Source organism: Melanerpes formicivorus, unplaced genomic scaffold (genome assembly GCF_026170545.1).
Source record: "Melanerpes formicivorus ecotype bairdi unplaced genomic scaffold, bMelFor1.0.p_v2 SCAF_73, whole genome shotgun sequence".
NCBI lineage: Eukaryota > Metazoa > Chordata > Aves > Piciformes > Picidae > Melanerpes > Melanerpes formicivorus.
The window spans coordinates 252,658-277,224 of NW_027142425.1; the positions used below are offsets into that span (position 1 = coordinate 252,658).

Sequence of the window (24,567 nt, forward strand, 5' to 3'; positions counted from 1 at the left end):
CCACACAACTCCCAGACTTCCTTTTAAGTTCTCTGAAGGGCTTTTCTGAGGCCAAAGTGATGTTAAAATAGCTGAGGGTGTCACTGCAGTTCATGGAATCAAAGAATGGGTTGGGTTGGAAGGGACCTCAAAGTTCATCCAGCTCCAGCCCCTGCCATGGGCAGGGACCCCTCCCACCAGCACAGGCTGCTCAAGGCCTCATCCAGCCTGGCCTTCAACACCTCCAGGCAGGAGGCAGCCACAGGCTCCCTGGGCAGCCTGTGCCAGAGTCTCCCCAGCCTCACTCTCAACAATTTCTTCCTCATCTCCACTCTCAGTCTCTCCTCTCCCAGCTCAAAGCCATTGTTCCTCATCCTGGCACTCCCAGCCCTTGTCACAAGTCCCTCCCCAGCTCTCCTGGAGCCCTTCAGGTCCTGGAAGGCTGCTCTGAGGTCTGCCTGGAGCCTTCTCTTCTCCAGGCTGCACAGCCCCAACTCCCCCATCCTGGCCCCACAGGGGAGGTTCTGCAGCCTCTGCTCATCTTGGTGGCCTCCTCTGGAGCCTCTCCAGCAGCTCCAGGTCCTTCTTGTGCTGGGGGCCCCAGAACTGGAGGCAGTGCTGCAGATGGGGTCTGAGGGGAGCAGAGCAGAGGGGCAGAGTCACCTCCATCCACAGCCTCCCACAAGTGCAAGGGTTGCAGGTTCTCCTGCAAGTGTGTTTGACAATATGAGAGCTGCACTGCTCTGAGTTGCATATTACCATATTGCCATGGAAAGAATCAAGAACCCCTCTCTTCTCCAGGCTCACAGCAAATGGTTGCTGGAGGGAAAACATAAATAAAAAGGAGATTTTAGTGATTTGGTTTTGCATCCCCAAACCTGGCTTAAAAACAGCTTGCCCTCTAAATCTGGTTGCTTGATAGGCAAGAGCCTTCCAAAGGAAATGTCACCAGAAAGCAAAGAGCAAACTAATTCTGAAAGTGTTTGCAGATTTGTTTTGGTTTCAGAATGAAGGCCACTTGCATGCCTGGCTGCTGGGACTCTGGGGAGAAAGCTGGGAAGAAGCAACACAAGCTGGATGGCTCTCCTTTTGCACTCCAGGGCTGGGGGGTCCTTCTTTTCAGAGCACCACTTAACAGACAAAGAGATTTACACTTGCTTGGGAATGGTCTTGAAAGTAAAGGTTAGGAAGGAAAACATGGCCAGAGGAGGGGCTGAGCTGATATGCTCTGCATTAAAGAGCAGCTCAGACACATGGATGTGGGCTTGATGGAAGCCCCATGGAAAAGCCAGCTCTGCACCTGGCTGTCCCCTGGTGTGTTGGCACTGGTAGGGCACACTGGAGGCATCACAAATCCCAAGCCTTGAAGGACTTGGGCACCAGAGCCTTGGTTCTTTCCTTCATCATCCCCTTTGGGAGCCTGTCCCCTGCCTGGTAGCAGTTCCTGTGGCCATGTCAGACTGTGCTTTCCCTCCCCATTAGTGCTCTCAGGATGCAGCATGGTTACAGCCTCCCCTGCAGTTGGTGAAGGGCACTTGGAATGCCCTGCCTGCTGCTGTGGCTGACCTGCCCTCATGTCCCTTTTATGCTGAGGCCTCTCTGGAAGCTGCTCATTGCATTGAGTCCTGCTCTGGCCCTCTATCTCATGCTGAACCAGAAATGTGCTCCTCCAGGGCACTGGTTCACAGTTCTCCCCAGCTCATGTTCTCCTGCCAGCTGGAGAGCTGCAGGCAGGCACCTGTCTAGACCTCCAGCAGGTAGATACCCTTGGGTCTGCTGCCCTGAGCTTGGCATCAGGAGCAATTGCATCTGTTTGGGCTCAGTCTCCAGAATCACAGAACTGTCAGGGCTGGAAGGGACCTCAATGCTCATCCCAGCCCCCTGCCATGGGCAGGGACACCTCACACCACAGCAGGTTGCTCACAGCCACATCCAGCCTGGCTGCAAACACCTCCAGGGAGGAGCTGTGTGTGGACACAGGTTCCCTAGGAACAGGGCACACAGGTTTTCCTCCAGGTCTGGTGCAGTGTGGAGGGCAAGTGCACAGGGAGGGATCTTGGGCTTCTTCTGCAGCAGATTCCCAGGCAAAGCTTTTCTCCCTAGCATTACTTGGAAATGTCTGCAAAGCCTCTGTGGCAAGCAGTGGTGCCTGCTGAAAGCAAGTGCCAGCCATAGCTTCTTGGCTAGTCCTGTGCATGCCCAATCACACATCACTGTGGCCAGCTTTAGGTTAAGCCTGGCTCTGAGTGTGACCCCATCTGACTGTGGAGAAGGATTGCATCACAGCAAGCAGCAGTTACTTAACAGCCCCTTTCCAAGTGCACACATGGGCCTCTTGGCCCTCTGCTGCTCTTGCTGCTCTTCTTTCTCACATATTCTTGGCCAGAGGGGAAGGCCAGCACCCTGCAGGGTTGTGCAGCATCTCTCACCTCACCAAACACCTGCTTCCAAGCAGGCCTCTGGGGTCAAGCTCAGCTGTGCCTGAACAGCTGGCAGCTGCAGCAGTGCCCTGCCCCCACAGGCAGCTGGCTCCATGCAGGGCAGGCCAGAGTGGATCCCACCAGCTTGTCTGTCTGCCCATGCTCATGAGTGTTTGGGCAGTATCTTCATGCAGCCTGGTAACCTGTGTGGCCCAGTGGTGTAGTCTTGCTAGCCACAGCTTCTAGATTCCTCTTTTGAGACGTTGCCACCAGCATGCCATGGTGGTGGTCACTGAAGTAGCTACATCTGAGTCATGTGTGTTTAATGCAAGGAGTGGAGAGCCATGGTAACAGCTCCAGCCTTTGACTGGAAATATCCCTCCCTGTAGGAGTTCAAAGCCAGGCTTTGACTGGGGCCTGGAGCCACCTGGTCTAGGGAGAGGTGTTCCTGCCCATGGCAGGGGCTTGGAACTGGATGATCTTTAAGGTCCCTTCCAACCTAAACCATTCTATGAATCCATGATCACAGAATGGAGAGGGCTGGAAGGGACATCTGGAGATCATCGAGTCCAACCCCTCTGCCCCACAAAGTCACCCACAGGAGCTGACCCAGGATCACAATATCCAGGTGGGTTTGGAACCTCTTCAGAGCAGGAGACTCCACAACCTCTCTGAGCAGCCTAGTCCAGGGCTCCAGCACCCTCACACCAAAGTGGTTTCTCCTTTAAGTTCAAGTAAAACCTCATGTGTTCTGTTTGTGCCCTTTGCCCCTTATCCTATCACTGGCCACCCCTGAAAAGAGCCCAGCCCTATCCTCTTGACCCCCAACTTTTAGATACTGATCAGCACTGATCAGATCCCCTCTCAGGCTGCTCTTCTCCAGGCTCAACATGCCCAGTGCTCTCAGGCTTTCTTTGTAAGAGAGATGCTCCAGGACCCTCCTTGGGGCCCTCCACTGGACCCTCTCCAGCAGATCCCTGTCTTCCTTGAATGGGGGAGTCCAGAACCTGACACAGTACTCCAGGTGTGGCCTCACCAGGGCAGAGTAGAAGGGCAAGAGAATCTCTCTCAACCTGCTGGCCACACTCTTTTTCCTGCCCCCCAAACACCACTGTCCTTGTTGGCCAAGCTGTGAGTGACAGCACTGATAATATTTACTCACATTTCCCTTGGTGAGCAGGGGGGGGCAGATGGGAGTGGCTATGGACCATGCCCCATATGGACCATTGGGTCTTGAAAGAACTGAGCACATCTTTCCTTTGAAGGTCTGAAGGCATGGTTGTGTCTGTTGGCGCTTTACCAGGGAGTCCCCCAGGGCTGGTCCCCAGTGCAGCAGAGAGAGCAGCTCTGGGAGGTGTTGGTGTCTCCCTGCTGCAGCCAGGTCCCCAGTGCAGCAGAGAGAGCAGCTCTGGGAGGTGTTGGTGTCCCCCTGCTGCAGCCAGGTCCCCAGTGCAGCAGAGAGAGCAGCTCTGGGAGGTGTTGGTGTCTCCCTGCTGCAGCCAGGTCCCCAGTGCAGCAGAGAGAGCAGCTCTGGGAGGTGTTGGTGTCTCCCTGCTGCAGCCAGGTCCCCAGTGCAGCAGAGAGGGCAGCTCTGGGAGGTGTTGGTGTCCCCCTGCTGCAGCCAGGTCCCCAGTGCAACAGAGAGAGCAGCTCTGGGAGGTGTTGGTGTCCCCCTGCTGCAGCCAGGCTCCCGCGGGGGCTGCGGAGGCAGCTGCGTGCCAGCTCAGAACCCTTCCCTGTTCTGCTTCCCTGCACTCAGCCTGCTGTGGCTGGGATGGGAGGAAGCTGAGTGTGGTGCCTCCTCCTTACCAACCACCACTCATGAGCATGGGCAGACAGACAAGCTGGTGGGCTCCGCTCTGGCCTGCCCTGCATGGAGCCAGCTGCCTGTGGGGGCAGGGCACTGCTGCAGCTCTCTGTTGTTCAGACACAGCTCAGCTTGACCTCAGAGCCCTGCTTGGAAGCAGGTGTTTGGTGAGGTGAGAGATGCTGCACAGCCCTGCAGGGTGCTGGCCTTCCCCTTCTGCTTTTCTCCATGCTGCTGCAGCCCTCTGAGCCCCACTGCTAACCGAGGTGGCTCAGGCTGTGCTTTGCCTTGATCCTGCTGCTCCCTGGGGCACATCCCTGTCTGTTTTAGGCTCTCTGGGACAGCAAGTATGAGTCAAGCATGACTTCAGGCTGCTTTTTTTTCCCTTCTGGGGGGGTGTGTGGATGCTGTGTGAGCATCTCAACAAGGTGGGATTTCTGGGTGGGCTTAGGCGGATTTGCTGATGTCCCAGGTGGCAGCCTTTGGAGGGGATGTCCATGGGTCTCCTCCTTCCTCTGCTGCTGCTGCTGATTATGGCTTTCCTAAGTACATAAAACTTCTGCCTGACCAATTTGTTGAGAGTTTACTAATGAACCCCAAAGCTGTTGGGGGAGAGGATGCATGGACATACAGAAGCACATCCCAAGCATGGGTGACACCAAGCTACATTGCTCTAGGCAGAGTGCTTAGAAATAGACCCCAAGTCCAATCCCATACATTCTTGCAGGCCCAGATGTTCATTGAGGCTGTCCAGGCTGGAGCCCAGTGTGCTGCCCTGTGTCCCTTCTCACGCTGGGGGTGTGCTTCAGTGGTGTGTTTCCTAATACCTGTGTACCTCTTGTGAAGTTCCCCTCAGCATTTTTCAAGGGCAGGGTGAACATGTGTGCTGCCCTCTGCTACGAGCTCCTGAAGTGCTGTACTTCCAAGGTGTCCTCCACAAGGAACGAAGCTTCAGCCCTGCTCTACCTCCTGATGAGGAACAACTTTGAGTTCACCAAAAGGAGAACGTTTCTGAGGACACATCTCCAGGTGAGTGGCTGGGGAGGAGCTCGAGAGCAGGACAGGTCACACTTAATGGGCAGGTGTGTCAGTGTCACCGTGGCACCTCGGATCTGCAGAGCATCTGGCGGCTGTCACCTGGGCAGCCGTGCTCTTGATTTGCAGGCAGTGACTGGCCCTGGGCCCTTTGGGTTAAACCCCCTGCCCTCAGCTCCTCCAAGCTGTTGAGTGTCTGGAGTCAGAGGCACAAGATACATGTCCGTGTGGGCTGCAGTGGGAAGGAGAGCAGGAAGCGCTGCCTTTGAGGCAGGAGAAGGGATTCTCCTGGAGCTGCTTTTGCAGCATGGTCTTTCTTGAAGGAACTTCAGATAGGTCATGGAGAGATGAATGCCCTCTGGGTTGGAATGGATCAGGAAAGAAGGCAACTGATGTCCAGACAGGGATTTCTCTTGGGATTGTTGTATGGCTGATTCCGTGAGCGCGCTGTTCAGCCAAGCAAGTTGATCCTCTGGGGAGTAGATGTCCTTGGGGGACCTGAAAGCAAAGCCACAACAAGCAGCATTGCTTATGCTGTGGGAAAGGGCTGACCTTGTCCTCTGATGTCACTCCTCTCATTAGGGCTCATTTCAGTAAAGGCCCTCCCCTGTTCCAACAGATAATAATTGCAGTGAGCCAGTTAATAGCAGATGTGGCACTCAGCGGTGGGACAAGGTTTCAGGACTCCTTGCTCATCATTAACAACTTTGCAAACAGTGACAGGCCTATGAAGGTAAGTTGGAGAGCAGAGAATCATAGAATTGTTGGGGTTGGAAAAGGTCTCCAAGATCACCTGGCCAACCAGCAACCCAACCCCACCATGGCCCCCAAACCATGGCCCCAGGTGCCATGGCCACAGGGGTCTGGAACACCTCCAGGCATGGGGACTCCACCACCTCCCTGGGCAGCCTCTGCCAGGCCCTGACCACTCTGGCACCAAAGACATTTTGCCTCCTCTCCAACCTAAGCCTCCCCTGGCGCAGTTTCAGGCCGTTGCCTCTCCTTCCATCACCTGAGCCTAGGGAGCAGAGCCAAGGCCCACCTCACTGAAGCCTCCTTTCAGGGAGCTGCAGAGAGCAATGAGGTCTCCCTCAGCCTCCTCTTCTCCACACTGAACAACCCCAGCTCCCTCAAGTTCTCCAGACCCTTTCTCACCTCTGTTGCCCTTTGCTGCCATCGCACCATGTGCTGCCAGCCATCATTGCAAGCCTGGGGATGCACTCAAGGAAATGGTGTTTGAGGGTAAGGCTGATGGCTGGAACTGTGATTTCCAAGCCTATAGTGGGGCTGTGTGTTGCCCAGCAAACCAGAGCTGTGCCTACAGCAACAGGACCAGCTGCACAGGCAGGTCGTGCTCCCTCCCTGAGGCCTCCTGCCAGGAGGAGGCAGCTCTGCAATTCAGGTGTGCAAAATCTGCTGCTCACAAGGGTGGCCAAAGAGCTTTCCAAGAACTGCCAGGTTTGAGAGGAAAGACAAGGGAGGGTCTGGTACTTCACTGCCTGAAGGCAATCATTAGCAGAAATTAGCAGCAATATTAACTAAGCACTCTTTCATGGGCATTAATGGTTGTGTTTCTCTGGGGAATAATTGTCTGGCTTTGCACAGCTCCCCCCCTCCACTCTGCACTGCAGCTTGCTCCATTGCACACTGCCTAGGACAGAGAAGAGGAAGTGTTTGTGCAGTCCTGTGATTATCATGTGACTTAGAGGTGGAATGTGAACCTCAGACTTGTCCTGTCACAGGCTTGGCATCAGCTTATACCTGGAAAAACCTCCACTGCCTTCTGTATGCAGAGGGGGTGAGGGTTTCACTCAGCTGTCCTTGGCCACTCATGTTTTACATCACAGCACTCACTGCATTCAATTTGTGTATAAATTGTAGGAGTGCAAGAGAGATTTCATAGAACCCTAGAACTGTTTGGGTTGGAGAAGCCCTCCAAGGTCATCCAGTCCAACCACCAACCCAACAGCACCACAGCCACTCATGCCCAGGTGCCAGCCCCACACATTTCTTGACCACCTCCAGGGACAGTGACTCCATGTGTGTGTGAACCTTGCAGCAACAAGAGGAATGCACAGGCTCAGGCTGTGTTCCTCTGGATACAGCTCTATGAACAGCTCCATGTTTCCAAGCTGCACAGCTTTGTGAGCATGAAATCTTGGGGTTTTTTCCCACAGCAGTTTGTAGACCTCCTTCCTTTTGAGTGCACAAAGATGGCCATCTGCCACGTCCAGTGCACAAAGATGGCCATCTGCCACATCCAGTGCACAAAGATGGCCATCTGCCACATCCAGTGCACAAAGATGGCCATCTGCCACGTCCAGTGCACAAAGATGGCCATTTGCCACGTCCAGGATCACAGATTGCAGTGCACTGGAGAGGATGCTGTGCAGAGCCACAGAGATAGCTAGGGAGCAGGAGCCAGGCTCATGGAGGAGAGGAAGCTGAGTGGGGACTTAACTGCTGCTTTTCACTACTGAAAGGGAGGTTAGAGAGACAGGAGGTCAGGCTCTGCTCACAAGTGTGGAGTGGCAGAGCAAGAGACAGTGGCCACAAGTTGCTGCAAGGCAAATTCCAACTTTACTTCAGGAAAAATACATTTCCTAAGCATCACAGAATGGTTGGGGCTGGAAGGGACCTCTGGAGATCACCTAGTCCAAGGCCCTGCCAGAGCAGGGTCAGCCAGGGCAGGGCACTCAGAACACATCCAGCTGGGGCTGGGAAGGCTCCAGAGCAGGAGACTCCACAACCTCTCTGGGCAGCCTGCTCCAGGGCTCAGCAGCCTCACACTCAAGAAGTTGCTCCTCATGGTCAGAGCTTCCTCTGTTCAACTTTGTGCCCACTGCCTCCTGTCCTGTCCCAGGGCACCACTGAGCAGAGCCTGGCCCCATCTCCCTGACCCCCAGCCCTCAGCTATCTGTAAGCATTGATCAGATCCCCCTCAGCCTCCTCTTGCCCAGGCTAAGCAGCCCCAGCTCCCTCAGCCTCTCCTCACCTGAGAGATCTTCCAGTCCACTACATGGTGCAGCCCTAGGGCAGGGCCCAGAAAGGAGGCAGGTTTTCTCTCCTTGGAAATTATGACATTGGCCAGATAAGCCTGCCTGGGCAGAGCAGCAGCAGGGAGCCTCTGCTAATTTATGACATTCCTGTGCTGGGAAACTCTACAAATGCCTTTGGTGCTTTGGGAATTGGAGAGTGACCACATCAAAGGCTGATGAGCTGGATGTTGAATGAGATGAGGAATACTTCAGGCATGGTTTACAGTCCAGGCCTGGGACACTTGTATGCATGGAGCACTGGTGTCCTGCTCTCACACCAGCTCCTCAGGATGCCAAGGTACCATTGTAGCACAGGAGGAGCTAACCTTGCATTTTGTGCATGTCCATAGTGAAACATCTCTAATTGCTTGACACATACAGCACACTGCATGCAGAATCACAGACTGCATTGGGTTGGAAGGGACCCTCAAGGGTCATCTTGTCCAACCCCTGCAGGCAGCAGGGACACCTCCATCCAGGGCAGGCTGCACAGGGACACAGCCAGGCTGAGCTTGGATGGCTCCAGGCATGGAGCCTCAAGCACCTCCCTGGGCAGCCTGTGCCAGTGTCTCACCACCCTCCCTGTGCAGAGCTTCCTCCTGATGTCCAACCTACCTCTGCCCTGCTCCAGTTCCAACCCCTTGTCCCTTGTCCTATCCCCACAGCCCCTTCTGAACAGTCCCTCCCCAGCTGCCTGCAGCTCCCCTGCAGATAGTGAACTGCAGCTCTGAGGTCTCCCTGGAGCCTTCTCCTCTCCAGGCTGAACAGCCACAACTCTCTCAGTCTATCCTCACAGGAGAGGTTATCCATCCCTCTGAACATCTTAGTGGCCTTCTCTGGACCCCCTCCAGCAGGTCCAGGTCCTTCTTGTGTTGGGGTCCCAGAGGTGGACCCAGCCCTGCAGGTGAGGTCTCCCCAGAGCAGAGCAGAGGGGCAGGATCCTCTCTCCAGCTCTGGCCACACTGCTTTGGATGCAACCAGGCTGCCCTTGGCCTTCTGTGCTGCCAGTGCCCAGTGCTGGCTCCTGTCCAGCACCTCAACAACCCCAGGTCCTTTTCTGTGCTGCTACTCTAAATCTCACCACTACTCAGCCTGGACTGACAACAGGGATTGCCCCAAACTAGGTGGGTTGTGAGAGCAGGATGTAGACGCGTACTGAGCTTTCCCTCCTGAGCTCTGTGCACTTCCAGCCTGGCAGTGTGTGCAGGGCTGGCTGGAAGGCTCTGGCAAAGCCTGGAACAGCTTTTCTCTCTGGATTTGCTAAGTGGATTTCTTCCATGTCAGGCAACTGCTTTTCCTTCTGAAGTCAAGGACCTGACGAAGAGGATCCGAACCGTGCTGATGGCTACTGCTCAAATGAAAGAACACGAAAAGGACCCAGAGATGCTGATAGATCTGCAGTACAGCTTAGCCAAATCCTATGCCAGCACCCCAGAGCTCCGCAAGACCTGGCTGGACAGCATGGCGAAGATCCACGTGAAGAACGGAGACCTCTCGGAGGTGGGGCCGGGGGCACTGGGGGCGCGGCGGGGCAGGCACGGGGCACTGCCTTCACTCTCCCTCTCTCCTTTGCAGGCAGCCATGTGTTACGTTCATGTAGCAGCCCTGGTGGCAGAGTTTCTGCACAGGAAAAGTAAGTGTGAGCTGTTTGGGAGGTGATGCAGTGAGGAGGGGGCGCGTGGGGGTCGAAGCTTTTAAAGACAAAAGCTCTCTCCGTTTGGTGAATTGTTTTAGAGACAAGCTGCAGGGGTTACACAAACCAGCCAGCACACCAGACAGGAGAGGACAAAGCCAAACCAGAATGCAGTGGATACAGCTAGAAGAAGATGAGTGGTTTCAAAGAAAGGAATCCAAGCTCCCACCATAAAAAGAGTGTGGAGCTGTTAGAGAGGGTCCAGAGGAGGCCATGAAGATGATCAGAGGGCTGGAGAACCTCCCCTGTGGGAGCAGGACAAGGGGCAATGTATGTAAGCTACAGAACAGGAAGTCCCACCTCAACAGGAGGAGGAAATTCTGCACTGTGAGGGTCCCAGAGGCCTGGAGCAGGCTGCCCAGAGAGGTTGTGGAGTCTCCTGCTCTGGAGCCTTCCCAGCCCTGTCTGGATGTGTTCCTGTGGGACCTGTGCTGGACTCTATGCTCCTGCTCTGGCAGGGGGTTGGACTCCAGAGGTGCCTTCCAACCCTTAGCATTCTGTGATTCTGTGACAGGCTGGGAGAGTTGGGGCTGTTCAGCCTGGAGAAGAGAAGGCTACAGGGAGACCTCAGAGCAGCCTTCCAGGACCTGAAGGGGCTCCAGGAGAGCTGCGGAGGGACAAGGCTGGGAGTGCCAGGCTGAGGAACAATGGCTTTGAGCTGGGAGAGGAGAGATTGAGAGTGGAGATGAGGAAGAAATTGTTGACTGAGGCTGGGGAGACTCTGGCACAGGCTGCCCAGGGAGGCTGTGGCTGCCTCCTGCCTGGAGGTGTGCCCTGAGGGAAAGCTCATGTTAGAAGCTGGCTGTCAGCATCTTCATCAGAAGTACTGTTATAGGCAGGGCAGAAAATACAGAATGAAAGAGGCTGCAGCCTGACTATCCAAACCTGTGAAGAACAATCAGAAAAGAAGAGGGAGTGTTGTGGTTTGCTGCAGAAGAAGGAAGGACAGATGTGTCTGCTTAAGTGACTCCACTTTGCTGGCTTTCTTCCAAACATCTGTGCCACAGTTGATGCATCGACTCCATTGCTCATCTGCATGCCAGGGAGTCCTTGCTGAAATGGACATGTCAGAAAGTTAAGACTGATTCAGAGCTGGCTACACTAGAGCCTTGGCTGGAAAGGTCTTGAGTGCCTTGCTCAGGGGGCTTGGACCCCCTCCAGATTCTGCACTTGGTGTTGGGTGTGTGGGGAAAAGCCAAGACTTCTTTTGCTGTGTACACATTTCACCTGGCTGCAGAGGGGAGAGGATTGGAAACCGGAAAGTCTTTTTTTATATATCCTGGAGGCTGCTTACCACAACCAATGGTAAAGGAGAACTTCTGCAGAAGAAGAGGAACAAAGCCCAAGTGCTGTCTAGTGAATACACTGAGTTACCTCTGGCACTGGCATGCTGCAGATATACATGGGCTGGAGGAAAGGTTCAGTATATAATGATTCAGAGAATCATTCAGATTGGAAAAGACCTCTGAGATCACTGAGTCCAACCATAACCCAACTGCCATGACCACTAAACTATATCCTGCAGCACATCTACAGCTTCTTGAACACCTCCAGGGATGGGGACTCCGCCACCTCCCTGGGCAGCCTCTGCCAGTCCCTGACCACTCCTTCAGGGAAGAAATTTTTCCTAATGTCCAACCTAAACCTCTCCTGGTACAATTTTAGCTCATTTCCTCTCATCTGTCCCAACACTGGCCTCACTGAAATCTCCTTTCAGTAAAGACTGAACTACTGGAGAGGAGGAGGCTGAGGGGGGACCTCATTGCTCTCTGCAACTCCCTGAAAGGAGGTTGGAGTGAGGAGGGGGCAGCCTCTGCTCCTTGGTGGCGAGGGACAGGAGCAGAGGCAATGGTTCCAGGCTGCACATGGTGGGGTTCAGGCTGGGATCAGGAAATATTTCTGCACTGAAAGGGACCTCAAACATTGGAATGGTCAGCCCAAAGCAGTGCTGGAATCACCATCCCTGGGGATGTTCAAGCAGCTGTGGAGCTGGTGCTTAGGGACATGGTTTAGTGTTGACCCTGCAGTGCTGGGCTGAGGGTGAGCTTAGAGGCCTCTTCCAACCAGCTCTATTCTGTGATTCTGTGATACTCAAGGTTTTTGGATACATAACCGTGCTTCCTGCTAGGAATGTAGAGTCCTGTTGACTTACAACCAACCTCTCCAGCATCAAGCAGTAACTTTCTTCCTGCATCTTCTGTTAAAGATAGATCCTTGTCCTTCTCTCCTGACTTTCAGTTGGTCACAGCCAGTCAGATGACTTCCAGATAGCACACAGGGCAATCTGTTGTGCTTTGTGTTAATTGCAATCTAGGAATGACTCCTAAAATGGCTGGGGATGTTCTGGGGTGTTCAGCCTCATAAAGCAAATCAGTGGCAAAAATGGCAGTCGGGTCCCTTGCTGCCTGTAGGACTTCACTGTCAGCTAGACTGGCTGTTGGAGCCTCATGCAGTGGGGATTCCACTGATCTATTTGCTTTGGTCTCCTACAGAGCTCTTCCCCAGTGGGTGCACTGCCTTCAGGAAGATCACTCCCAACATCGATGAAGAAGGTGCGATGAAGGAGGATGGTGGGATGATGGATGTCCATTACAGCGAGGTGAGGTCCTGCAGGCTGACTGAGAGCTGCGCAGAAGTCAGCTTTAGCCTTCCTTGGTGTGAGCTTTAATGAATGTTGAGAGCTCCAATGAGAGCTCTAATGGTTGCAGTGACACCTGTAAGGGAGGCTGTCCCCCACGGCAATGCCCCCAGAGAGACTGCCCCCAAGTCAGTCTGCGGGCAGCTCAGGCCAGCAGCTGTAGGTTTGTGATTCCAAGGAAGGACATTTCTGGCCCTGGGACTGAAAAAGCTTCACTGCAGCCTTTGCCTGCCAGGATATGCAAATGTCCCCTCTGCCAGCAGCAGCTTGGCCTTCCTAGGGAGGGACAGAGTGCAAGCCAAGCTCTGCTGCGTCAGATGTCAGCTCAGAGAGTCCCCTGGTGAGTTAGGGCTGAGCTGCAGGACACCACCCAGCAGCCAGAGCAGGACACTGGGAAGTGGGCAGCTGCTTCCTGAGTCACAAGGCCCCAAGGTTATTTCTGCTCCATCCCTGTGCTGCTGCCCTGAGTAGGCCACATGCCCAAGCAAGCTGGCCCTGCACTCTAGCTGCCCCATTGCCCTTTCTTCTAGACCAGGCTTGAGGATCCTTAGCACCACATCCCACTGCTAGGGCACACATGTTCCTTAGACACATTCCTTATACCTCTGACTTCCAGTGCTGTCCTTTCCATGCAGGGGGCCTACAAGAAATCTGGGGAGGCACTTTTGAGAAGGGCTTGTAGTGCCAGGATGAGGGACAATGGCTTTGAGCAGGGAGAGGGGAGAGTGAGAGTGGAGATGAGGATTTCTAATTGTTGAGAGTGAGGCTGGGGAGAGCCTGGCACAGGCTGCCCAGGGAGGCTGTGGCTGCCTCCTGCCTGGAGGTATCACAGTCTCACAGTATCACAGTATCACTTAGGTTGGAAAGGACCTCGAGGATCATCGAGTCCAACCTATCAACACAGACCCCATGACCAGACCATGGCACCAAGTGCCACATCCAATCTCCCCTTGAATGCCTCCAGGGTCGATGACTCAACCACCTCCCTGGGCAGCACATTCCAATGCCGAATGACTCGCTCGGTGAAGAACTTCCTCCTCACCTCGAGTCTGAACCTCCCCTGGTGCAGCTTGAGACTGTGTCCTCTTGTTCTGGTGCTGGTTGCCTGGGAGAAGAGACCAACCCCTTCCTGGCTACAACCACCCTTCAGGTAGTTGTAGAGGGCAATGAGGTCTCCCCTGAGCCTCCTCTTCTCCAGGCTAAGCAACCCCAGCTCCCTCAGCCTCTCCTCACAGGGCTGTGCTCAAGGCCTCTCCCCAGCCTTGTTGCCCTTCTCTGGACACCTTCAAGTCTCTCAATGTCCTTCTTAAACTGAGGGGCCCAGAACTGGACACAGGACTCAAGGTGCGGCCTAACCAAAGCAGAGTACAGGGGCACAATGACTTCCCTGCTCCTGCTGGCCACACTATTCCTGATACAGGCCAGGATGCCATTGGCCTTCTTGGCCACCTGGGCACACTGCAGGCTCATATTCAGGCAGCTGTCAATCAGCACCCCCAGGTCCCTCTCTGTTGGGGAGCTCTCAGCCACTCTGACCCCAGCCTGTAGCTCTGCCTGGGGTTGCTGTAGCCAAAGTGCAGCACTCGGCACTTGGACTTGTTGAATGCCAGGTGTTGAAGGCCAGGCTGGATGAGGCCTTGAGCAGCCTGTGCTGGTGGGAGGTGTCCCTGCCCATGGCAGGGGGCTGGAACTGGATGATCTGTAAGGTCCCTGCCAACTCAAACCATTTTATGGCACCATCCCAGAGTTCTGGCACTCTCCTGTGGAGGCAGCTGAACAACCAGGAAGTATTCTGTTTCCTTGAGTTCTCTTCTTTTTCTACAATGTAGACTACCTTTGGAAGGGGCAGAAAGACTCAGGGGTTCAACTCATGTAACTGTGCCTGCTTCTACTGGGAGCTGTTAAAGCATCTGCAGTTCAAGTTGTTTTCTCTTCTGCTTTTGCCTGTTAACTGACACCGCCCGTCTGGGCTGGGCTCTCAGGAAGTGCTGCTGGAGCTGCTGGAGCAGTGTGTGGATGGCCTGTGGAAAGCGGAGCGTTACGAAACCATCTCCGAAGTTTCCAAACTGATCATTCCTATTTATGAGAAGAGGAGAGAATTTGAGGTGGGTGTTTGCCAAGCTGCTTGGCTTGCAGCAGATCATCTTCTGCACATCTAAGAAAAGAAGAAAAGAAAAACCAGGAGGCTCTTTTTATTTTGGATGTTAAGAGTTACTGAGTTGGTGGCAGGAAAGCACACTGTGCTGGAGTGTGTCCAGAGGAGAGCAACCAAGCTGGTGAAGGGCCCTGAGAGTAAGGCTGATGAGGAGCAGCTGAGGGAGCTGAAGTTGTTTAGTCTTCAGAAGAGGAGGCTGAGGGGAGACCTCATCACCCTCTGCAATTCCCTCAGAGAAGGCTGGAGCCACGTGGGGGTTGGTCTCTTCTCACATGCAGCAAGTGACAGGACAAGAGGAAACAGCCTCAGGTTGCCCTGGGAGAGATTCAGGTTGGATATTAGGAACATTTTTTTCCCAGCAAGGGTTCTCAGGCACTGTCCCAGGCTGCCCAGAGAGCTGCTAGGGTCACCATCCCTGGAGGTGTTTCAAAGTTGCCTGGATATGGTGCTGAGGGCCATGGTGCAGTGTCACTGGCTTAGCAGCAGTGGTGGCATTGTGAGCTTAGACTTGATGATCATAGAATGGTTTGGGTTGGAAGGGACTTCCAAGGGTCATCCAGCCCAAACCCCCTGCACTCAGCAGGGACATCCTCCTCTAGATCAGGTTACTCAGAGCCTTGTCCAGCCTGATCTTGGATGGGGCCCAGGGATGGGCCTCAGCTACCTCCCTGGGCAACCTGTTGCAGTTTCCACCATGCTCCTGGTGCAGAATTTGCTCCTCACATCCAATGTCAATCTGCTCTGCTCTCATTTCAAATCATTGCCCCTCATTGCCTCTGTAAGCAGTCCCTCTGCAGCCTTCTTGTAGCCCTCTTCAGTACTGGCAGGCTGCTATTAGGTCTTCCTGGAGCCTTCTTTTCTCCAGGCTGAACACCCCCAGCTCCCTCAGCCTGTCCTTGTAGCAGAGGTGCTCCATCCCCCTGATGATTTTCATGGCCCTCTTCCAGACCTGCTCCATCAGCTTCATGTCCTTCCTGTGTTGAGGGCTCCAGAGCTGAGCACAGCACTGCAGGTGAGGTGATATCAAAGGTCTCTTCCAACCTCAATAGTGCTATGGTTCTGTGACTGCTGGTGATGAATCAAATCAATGGAAGCAGTGTTCTGGATAGTAATCATTAAACCTAAAGACACAGAAGACTTGTAGTGACTCATCCCTACCTTCCCTCCCCTCAATGGAGCTGTCCTCATGCCACATGCTCATCAAAGCCAGATTCTTTTTTAGACTTGAGGCATTTTGAGGGTTAAAAACAGTGTGAGAACTGTTCCAAGAAAGGACTACAACTGCAGGTCAGTCAGTGGCAAGTGGAGAGGAAGGAAGGAAGCTGTAACCAGCTCTCTGCCTTGCTCTTTCCCAACGCCTGCTGTCACCTGTGCTTTGCTGAGGCTGTTGCTCAACTGCTGAATAGATCTCCTCTTTCCCTTGTAGTAATAGAATAGAATAGAATAGAATAGAATAGAATAGAATAGAATAGAATAGAATAGAATAGAATAGAATAGAATAGAATAGAATTAACCAGGTTGGAAAAGACCTTTGAGATTATAGAGTCCAACCCAGCACCACCTGATCAACTAAACCATGGCACCAAGTGCCTCATCCAGTCTCTCCCTAAACACCTCCAGGGATGGGGACTCCACCACCTCCCTGGGCAGCACATTCCCATGGCCAATCTCTCCTGCTGGGAAGGACTTTCTCCTCACCTCCAGCCTAAACCTCCCCTGGCACAGCTTGAGACTGTGTCCTCTTGTTCTGGTGCTGGTTGCCTGAGAAAACAGATGAGCCCCCACCTGGCTACAGCCTCTCTTCACGATGCCCTCCACAGCAGAACAGCATCCAGCTAGATCACTGAAGCTAGAGGAAGCTGTGATGTATTTTTTCCACCATAAAGCTGTAAAGTAGTCTGTAAAATGGGAAAGTAGTCCAAGCTGTTCAGTCCTTCAAGGCTGGGGACCATGCCCAGGTGGAGGCTCAGCCTTCTCTCTGAGGGTGCTGCCACTGCTGCAGTCTGTGGTTCCTCTCAGCCCTGAAGCTCAGCATGTGCTGAAGTTTGTGATTTGCAGAGGAAACTCCATGCATTCAGCCTCTAGAAACCAAAGTCTGAATTCTCCAAAGGAGTGTGTTCAGCTATCTCAGCAGCTTCCATTGTTAGCTAGAATCTGCTTTAATGATGCCAAAATCTGGTTTCTAGAAACTTACTCAGCTGTACAGAACACTTCATGGAGCATATGCCAAGATCCTGGAAGTAATGCACTCAAGGAAGAGGCTTCTTGGAACCTTTTTCAGAGTGGCCTTTTATGGACAAGTAAGTATAGCCATGGGCTTGCCAGCTACCCCTCAGCAGGTGCCCTGGCCCCTAAAGCTGCTACTCTATCAGGGCTGAAGTTGCAAAGCCTGCTAGCTTCTGGTACAGCCCCTGGCTCATCCACCTGAGTGTTCTCACACCCTTGAGGTGAAGCTTTGTGTCTCTGTCCAGGAGCACTTCATTTATGATCCTGGTGCTGGGCTTTCAGAAAAGAGCTGAGCTGGCAGGAAGTGGCTCAGTGGGTCCCCAAAACACCAGAGTTTTTGTAGGTACAGTTTTGTAAGTTCCACAAACACAATGTAGTGTGGATAGTATACAGCCACTAACAGTGTAAAGCTATGGGAGAGAAACAGGAGTAACATTTTCTTCTACAGACAACTGCTGCTCCCTTCTAGATGTTAGTAAAGGCTATGGGGAAACTGGAGGCAAAACATCTACCAGTGTTGGTTCCATACTTGTAGAAGTTTTTGTTAGCTGGAAAAATGGAGGACAAGCTCAGAGTCCCTGGAAGGAAGGGAAAATGTGTCACACCTGGTGAAGTCCTCTGAGCCCAAAAGTAGTTGTGGGTTTGGGTTGTTTCTCCACCTCTAGCAGGTAATCTGATCAAGTGTGTTACACCTCCTCTTCTTTCTGGCTCTGAGCTACCTGCTGCTCTGTAACCACGGGAGAGATGCAGAGCCCCCCATGCTGTGTGAGACTGGCCCTGCTTTTCCTCCTTCCTTCTTCTAGAGCATATGGTGAACACCCCTGAAACCATCTTGATTGGTAGCTTTCAACACCCCTGAAACCACCTTGGGTTTGTGCCTCTGAACACCTCTGTCACCACAGGCACAACTTACCAGAGCTTTGGCTTTTGCTGCAGCAAACATTGTGATTTTCCTTTTGTCCCTAACTTCAGCTTTGGGGATGTAGAAATCACAGAAGGTTAGCAATAGGCAAAAGGAAACAACTGCCAGCTGAATTTTCTGGAAGCTGTAAAAGTTGCTGGATCTGTTTCTAAAATGTAGCTCTCACAAGCACCCCTTGAGCCACCTGTGCACTTCAGAGCTGTTGCCAGGTTTGCCAGCAGGAGCAGGGAGGTGGCCGTGCCCCTGTGCTGGGCACTGGTGAGGCCACACCTGCAGTGTTGGGTGCAGCTGCAAGGCTGCACTAAGCTCTCCCCAGAGCCTTCTCTTCTGCAGGCTGAACAGCACCAACTCTGGGATGCTGTCCTCAGGGGTTACAACCATGGGTATGCCCAGGTTACCAAAGACACTGCTGGTGATCCCAGAGCTTGCTTTGTGCCAGCCTGCAGCTTCTCATGCCACAGCTCAGTACTGGCTCAGGGCCTGCAGTCAGTGTGGTCATGTAAGGACTGAGAGGCTCAGGCATGTGCTGCATTGAAGGGTGAGGTGATAGGGGTCCCTTGTCCAGATGCAGCTTGTTTGGCACCAGAGGAGGTGTTTCCTGTGCCACACCTCCTTGTCTCCTGTGTCTGCTGACAGCCTCTAAAATTTAGCTCTCTATCATCTGACAAGCAACACTTGCTGCAGTTGTGCACTTCAGAGCTCTGCCAGGTCTACGTCCCAGCTACACACAGACAGCTCTGAGCCTCTCTCACAGCTGCTGACTGGAAGAGCTCCCCAAAGCATGCAGCTTTCCTACTGTTCCCATGACAGGGAGGACTGGTGCTGCAGGCACCACCTTTCTTGCAGTTTTGTCTCTGCTTACAACAAAGACACCAAGTTCCACTTCCCTGAATACAAGAGGACTCAGAGCAGAGGAAACCCATTTCTTTCTTTATTGGTTGTAGTCCCTTTTAGCCTATACAAAATCCTTCTCTCCAGTCTGCCCTTGTGGCTCTGCTATCAGGGCTTTCCTCAGCTTCTGTGTCTTTCTGCTCCTTCTCTACCATGCCTTGGGTTTGTGGTTTTTGCCCCCTGCTTGCCTCTTTCCAACCTTCAAAAAAAGTCAACTGCTGACCATCTTCCACATTGTTTAGATTTCTCACTGCCCCTGTTCAAGCCTTTGTGTTCAGTAAGGACCTCTTTGTGTTGGGTGGGGAATTGTATGGGGGTTTCTGCACCATTTTTGAAGGACCCAGTTGAACAAGCCAAGTTCAGGGAGGCTTTATGCAAGCCATAACCTTCCAAACCTTCTTGCCTTTCTGAAATGTTACTAGAAACTTGCTTCCAAAGCAGCAAATCTAAAGTACAGTTTTCCAAGTGAAGAAACCCAGCTGTTCCTCACTGCTTGTTCGTGATTACTGCCAGGCATTCTTTGAAGAAGAAGATGGGAAGGAATACATCTACAAGGAACCCAAGCTGACAGGCCTCTCAGAGATCTCCTTCAGACTGCTTAAACTTTATGGAGAAAAATTTGGGTCAGAGACTGTAAAGATCATCCAGGATTCTAACAAGGTAGAGCTCAAGACTGTGTCCTGCAGCATCCTCCTGGCTGCTCATGGCCTGTGTGAGGATTTGCTTCACTCGGTTAAAAACTGGCTGGGCCTCAAGAGTGGTGGGGAAGGGAGTTAACCCCAGATGGGGGCCAGTCAGTCACCAGTGGTCCCCAGGGCTCAGTGCTGAGGCCACTTCTCTTTAAGGTCTTTATGAATGGTCTGCATTGAGGGGATTGAGGCACCCTCAGTGAGCTTGCAGAGGACACCAAGCTGGGTGGGAGTGGTGATCTGCTGGAGGGTAGGAAGGGTCTGCAGAGGGAACTGGCCAGGCTGGGCCCATGAGCTGAAGCCAATGGGATGAGATTTGCCAAAGCCAAGTGCTGGGTCCTGCACTTGGGTCACAACAACCACAGGAACCCTCCAGGCTGGGGGCAGAGTGGCTGGAGAGGTGCCCAGCAAAGAAAGGCTGAACAGCACCAACTCTTGGATGCTGTCCTCAGAGGATACAACTATGGGTATGCCCAGGTTACCAAAGACACTGCTGGTGATCCCAGAGCTTGCTTTGTGCCAGCCTGCAGCTTCTCATGCCACAGCTCAGTACTGGCTCAGGGCCTGCAGTCAGTGTGGTCATGTAAGGACTGAGTGGCTCAGGCATGTGCTGCATTGAAGGGTGAGGTGATAGGGGTCCCTTGTCCAGATGCAGCTTGTTTGGCACCAGAGGAGGTGTTTCCTGTGCCACACCTCCTTGTCTCCTGTGCCTGCTAGCACGTGGTCAAGGCATCACAGCTGAGGTCAAAGGGAGGATTTGGTGTGGTGGTCACCAGCATGCAACAGGCTGGGTCAGCAGGAAATTGGTTTCAATCAGATCCTAGGAGATAAATGAAACAATTCTAAGTGAAGTTACTGACCTTTGCTCTCCTAGTGAGTAACCCTCCTGTTTCCCAGGTCAACATCAAAGACCTTGATCCCAAGTATGCCCACATCCAAGTGACCTATGTGAAGCCTTACTTTGAAGAGAAAGAAATTTCAGAAAGAAAGACTGAGTTTGAAAGGAACCATAACATCAACAGATTTGTTTTTGAAACTCCTTACACCTTATCTGGGAAGAAGCATGGCAGTGTGGAGGAACAGTGTAAGAAAAGGACCATCCTAACCAGTAAGTACATGAGGCAGGTTGTATCAACAGGTGGTTACAGACTCTTCCAGCTCATGAGAACATCCCTAGAGAGTCAGAAATGCTCTCAGCTACGTAGTCAGAATTCTGGTGCCATGTTCCAGGTGGGAGGGTCCTGTACCTTTGTGTTTCTGTGTGCAGATGTTTGCAGATTAATAAATGGTGCTGGTAAGTTCCAGCCTTCTTTGGGGTTTAACACACACCCCCAGTAAAGCCCCATGGGTAAGGACCTACCAGATGGCACCAAGCTCTGTGGTGCTGTTGATCCACCAGAGGGACAGGATGGCATCCAGAGGGACCTGGGCAGGCTGGAGAGGTGGTGCCCAGGTGAAGCTCCTGAGGTTCAACAAGAGCTCTGCACCTAGGCTGGAACAGTCCTCACTGTCAGTACAGGCTGGGGGAGGAGGTGAGAGAAAGCAGCCCTGAGGAGAAGGGCTTGGGGGTGCTGGGGGGGGAGAAGCTGGCCAGGAGCAGGCAGGGTGAGACTGCAGCACAGAAGGCAAATCCCAGCCTGGGCTGCATCCAGAGCAGCACTGCCAGAGCCCCAGAGAGGTGATTCTGCCTCTTTGCTCTGCTCTGCTGAGACCTCACCTGCAGTGCTGTGTGCAGCTCTGGAGCCCTCAGGACAGGAAGGACCTGGAGCTGATGGAGAGGGTCCAGAGGAGAGCCATGAACATGCTGAAGGAGTTAGAGCAGCTCTGCTCTGGGGACAGGCTGAGGGAGCTGGGGGTGTTCAGCCTGGAGAAGAGAAGGCTCTGGGGACACCTTATAGCAGCCTGCCAGGATCTGAAGGGAGCTACAAGAACGATACAGAGAGACTGTTCCCAAAGGCCTGCAGGGACAGGACCAGGGACAATGGCTTCAAATTGGAGAACAGTTTTAGATTGGATATCAGAAAGAAGTTCTTCACTCTAACGGTGGTGGAACACTGGAACAGGTTGACCAGAGAGATGGTTGAAGTCCCATCCCTGGAGACATCCAAGGTGAGGCTCAACAGGGCTCTGGGCAACCTGATCCCCTTCGAGATGTCCCTGCTGGCCACGGGGAGGTCAGACTAGATGAGCTTTGAAGGTCCCTTCCCTCCTGGACCATTCTATGATTCTCTGAAGAGTGCTGCTGTTTGCATGACTTCTCAATCTGTACGCTTCCTTTGCTGTTTCTGTCAGCTTTGAACTCCTTTCCATATGTCAAGAAGAGGATTCCAGTCAATTATGAACATCAGGTTAACTTAAAACCAATCGATGTGGCTACTGATGAGATAAAAGACAAGACCGCAGAGCTGCAGAAGCTCTGCTCTGCCGCTGATGTTGACATGATCCAGCTGCAGCTCAAACTGCAGGGCTGTGTTTCTGTGCAGGTAAGGCTCCGTGGCCCTTCAAAAGCACATTTCTGACCACAGCCCGGGGTTAAGTCAGCTCTTCCCAATGTTTCCTTCCCAGGACTTAAGACCTGCCTCATTCGCAACTCAGCAGCCATCAGCCTGCCAGCGCAGGGCTGCAGCAGCAGCTGTCTGCTGGTTAAAAACATTTTGTCCAGTCAGGTCCAAAGTAACTGCACACTGGTTGGCCACAGGTAAATGCTGAAATGTGTTTAGCTCTTGAAGGCTGTGTGAACACAAACAGCCTTTCTGTCAGCCTGGCTTTCCAGGCTGCATAAATGACCTCACAGCTCAGGCCATCTGCTTTTCCAAAGGGAAATGAGAAGGAAGTGTGAGGACACAGATTGCATCCCTGTTTTCTTCTTGTCTTCATTTTAAGGAGCAAGGCAGATGCACTTCAGCCCTTCCCAAAGGAGTAAAGGAAAAATGCTCCACACTGGATTGTAAAGAATTAGAGGTTTGAATGGAAACACTCTTCGCAAAAGCATAGCAAATACACAGAATTCATAGTCTGCCTTGGCCATGGTTCTCCAAAAACCTCCTTAGGCCAAAGCTTTATAGTCCACCTTGGCCACTCTTCTCCAAAACCTCTCTCAAACCAGGCCAATAACCCCAGGCCTACAATGCCCCCCACCCCCCATGCCTCTCTACCAAACCCAAGTGATGCAGCTAAAATTCAGCTTGCCAGCTCCAGGCCCCAACCAGGCTGCTGTGGGGCCCACTCCCCCACCCACACCAGGAGAAGGAACAGAGAAAAGGAGGAGAGGGGGCTGGGCAGCTTGTGCTGTTGCTTATAAAGGGGAGATGCAGGCATTAGAGGGATGAAGTAACAAAGGATTACACTTTCCCATGTGCATCTTCCAGACTGTCTGGTCCCCTGGAAGACTTCTTTATGGTTCTTAAGGGCATCCAGCCTCAAACCACAACACATCTCCATTTATCTTTTGATCTTTATAAAACCTAGATTAAAAGAGCCCTACTATTCAGCTTTTGAAGCTTCAGGGGCCATTAGGAATGCAGAGTCAGAGGCATTCCAATAATATGCTAATGTTGGGGGGGTGGTGAGAGCAGGTCTCTCCCCACCCGCCCCACGGCTAAGGCGGTCGGAGGAGCACACGGCCAAGAGCTCTATTTCACAAGCAGGATGAAGTGCAGTGAATCTGTACACAATGTATGCAGAGATACACAGCAAAGAACCTACCACAGGAAACCTGCCCTCCTCCAGTGAAGAGGGCCCCCCCAATGCCCCCTCCTCCCCCTACCTCCCTTTTTTCCCCAAAAGGGTTAGAGAGAGAAGTGATTATCAAGGAGGAAGTTCTGTTAGCTCCAAGGGTGTGCTCAGGGAAGGAAAGAATTAGTTTCTTATCTCCTTAGCTCAAGGTCAGCTCCAGCCAGCACAGAAGGAAGACAGCAGCTGCTCAGGCAGACTGAAAACAGACAGACTGAAACTCAAACTGAACTAAAGCTAAAATGTAAAGTTGCATTCTACCCATGAAATCCCTTTAGAATTATCTTTGTTTTCCTTTTCACCCCAAAACGTTCAGCCAGGGTGTCTCAGCAGCTCTCCCTTTCTTAAAGGCATAGCCTAAAACTGTCACGGGGTGGGGGTAAAAAGGAATTGTTGTTGCTCCCTTCACAACTGCCTTCATCAACTCAGCAGAAGCTCTGGGATAAATGGTTTCTTGTTTCTTTGGCTCTAGGTTAATGCAGGTCCCTTGGCCTATGCCAGAGCTTTCCTAAGTGACAGCCAGTCCAGCAAATATCCCGCTAAGAAGGTGACTGAGTTAAAAGAAATGTTCAGGTAGGATTTCTGATGTAAGAAAAATCAGCTGGATGGAACTTGCTACCTGTTTTGCTTGTGGTTCTGTCTGTCTCCAAAAGCAGCAGATGTGCCTTCTAAAGGTCCAGGTCTCCTGGGGCTGTGGGTGCTCAGACACCTGTAAAGAAAAACCAATGGGTGGAAGCCGAGGCAGAGGAAGTGCCATGGACACAGGAGGAAACATTTTGTCCCTGTGAGGGTGCCAGAGCCCTGGAGCAGGCTGCCCAGGGGGGCTGTGGAGTCTCCTTCTGTGGAGATCTTCCAAACCCACCTGGCTGTGTTCTGTGTGGCCTGCTCTAGGTGCTCCTGCTCTGGCAGGGGCTTGGACCGGATGAACTTTCGAGGTCCCTTCCAATCCCTGACGTTCTGTGATGCTCTATGTCAAGAGTTTGGGGCAGTCATGGCTCAGTTTGTAGCGCATCAGACCCCTAATGGGAAGGTCGTGAGTTCAAGCCTGCAGTGGGCAGTAGTGTCCTCCCTACTGTAATCATGAGGTCTGTGGTGACAGGTTGGACTCGATGACCTTTGAGGTCTCTTCCAACCTTAGTGATACTGAGTTCCTAAGCTCAGGGCTGTGGTCTCCATGGAGAGGTTTGCTTGAGTCACCACATGAAGAAGCCAGAGGTCTTGTCTGCAAGGATCTCTCAAACTCTGCACTGTTTCCCAGCCTTTCCAGAGGGATGTTTTAGTGCATAAAGATGTACCAGTGGTCCCACAGGTTGGGGTGGAGGTGCAAGACCACTGTGCTGCC

General features: G+C 52.8%; 1 protein-coding gene across 5 annotated transcripts in view; it reads left to right on the plus strand.

The window, feature by feature from the left end:
• LOC137453888 (dedicator of cytokinesis protein 11-like) overlaps positions 1 to 24,567 on the plus strand; it is a 126,504-nt gene that overhangs the window by 98,518 nt on the left and 3,419 nt on the right. For all 5 annotated transcript variants that reach the window (XM_068163565.1, XM_068163568.1, XM_068163566.1 and 2 more), the window contains 11 exons: positions 5,053 to 5,235; positions 5,861 to 5,974; positions 9,564 to 9,779; positions 9,855 to 9,912; positions 12,465 to 12,571; positions 14,593 to 14,715; positions 16,952 to 17,065; positions 19,318 to 19,464; positions 20,391 to 20,601; positions 21,786 to 21,976; positions 23,698 to 23,798. In XM_068163565.1, coding sequence (XP_068019666.1) covers positions 5,053 to 5,235; positions 5,861 to 5,974; positions 9,564 to 9,779; positions 9,855 to 9,912; positions 12,465 to 12,571; positions 14,593 to 14,715; positions 16,952 to 17,065; positions 19,318 to 19,464; positions 20,391 to 20,601; positions 21,786 to 21,976; positions 23,698 to 23,798 — 1,565 coding nt within the window. The remainder of the gene's footprint in view (positions 1 to 5,052; positions 5,236 to 5,860; positions 5,975 to 9,563; positions 9,780 to 9,854; positions 9,913 to 12,464; positions 12,572 to 14,592; positions 14,716 to 16,951; positions 17,066 to 19,317; positions 19,465 to 20,390; positions 20,602 to 21,785; positions 21,977 to 23,697; positions 23,799 to 24,567) is intronic.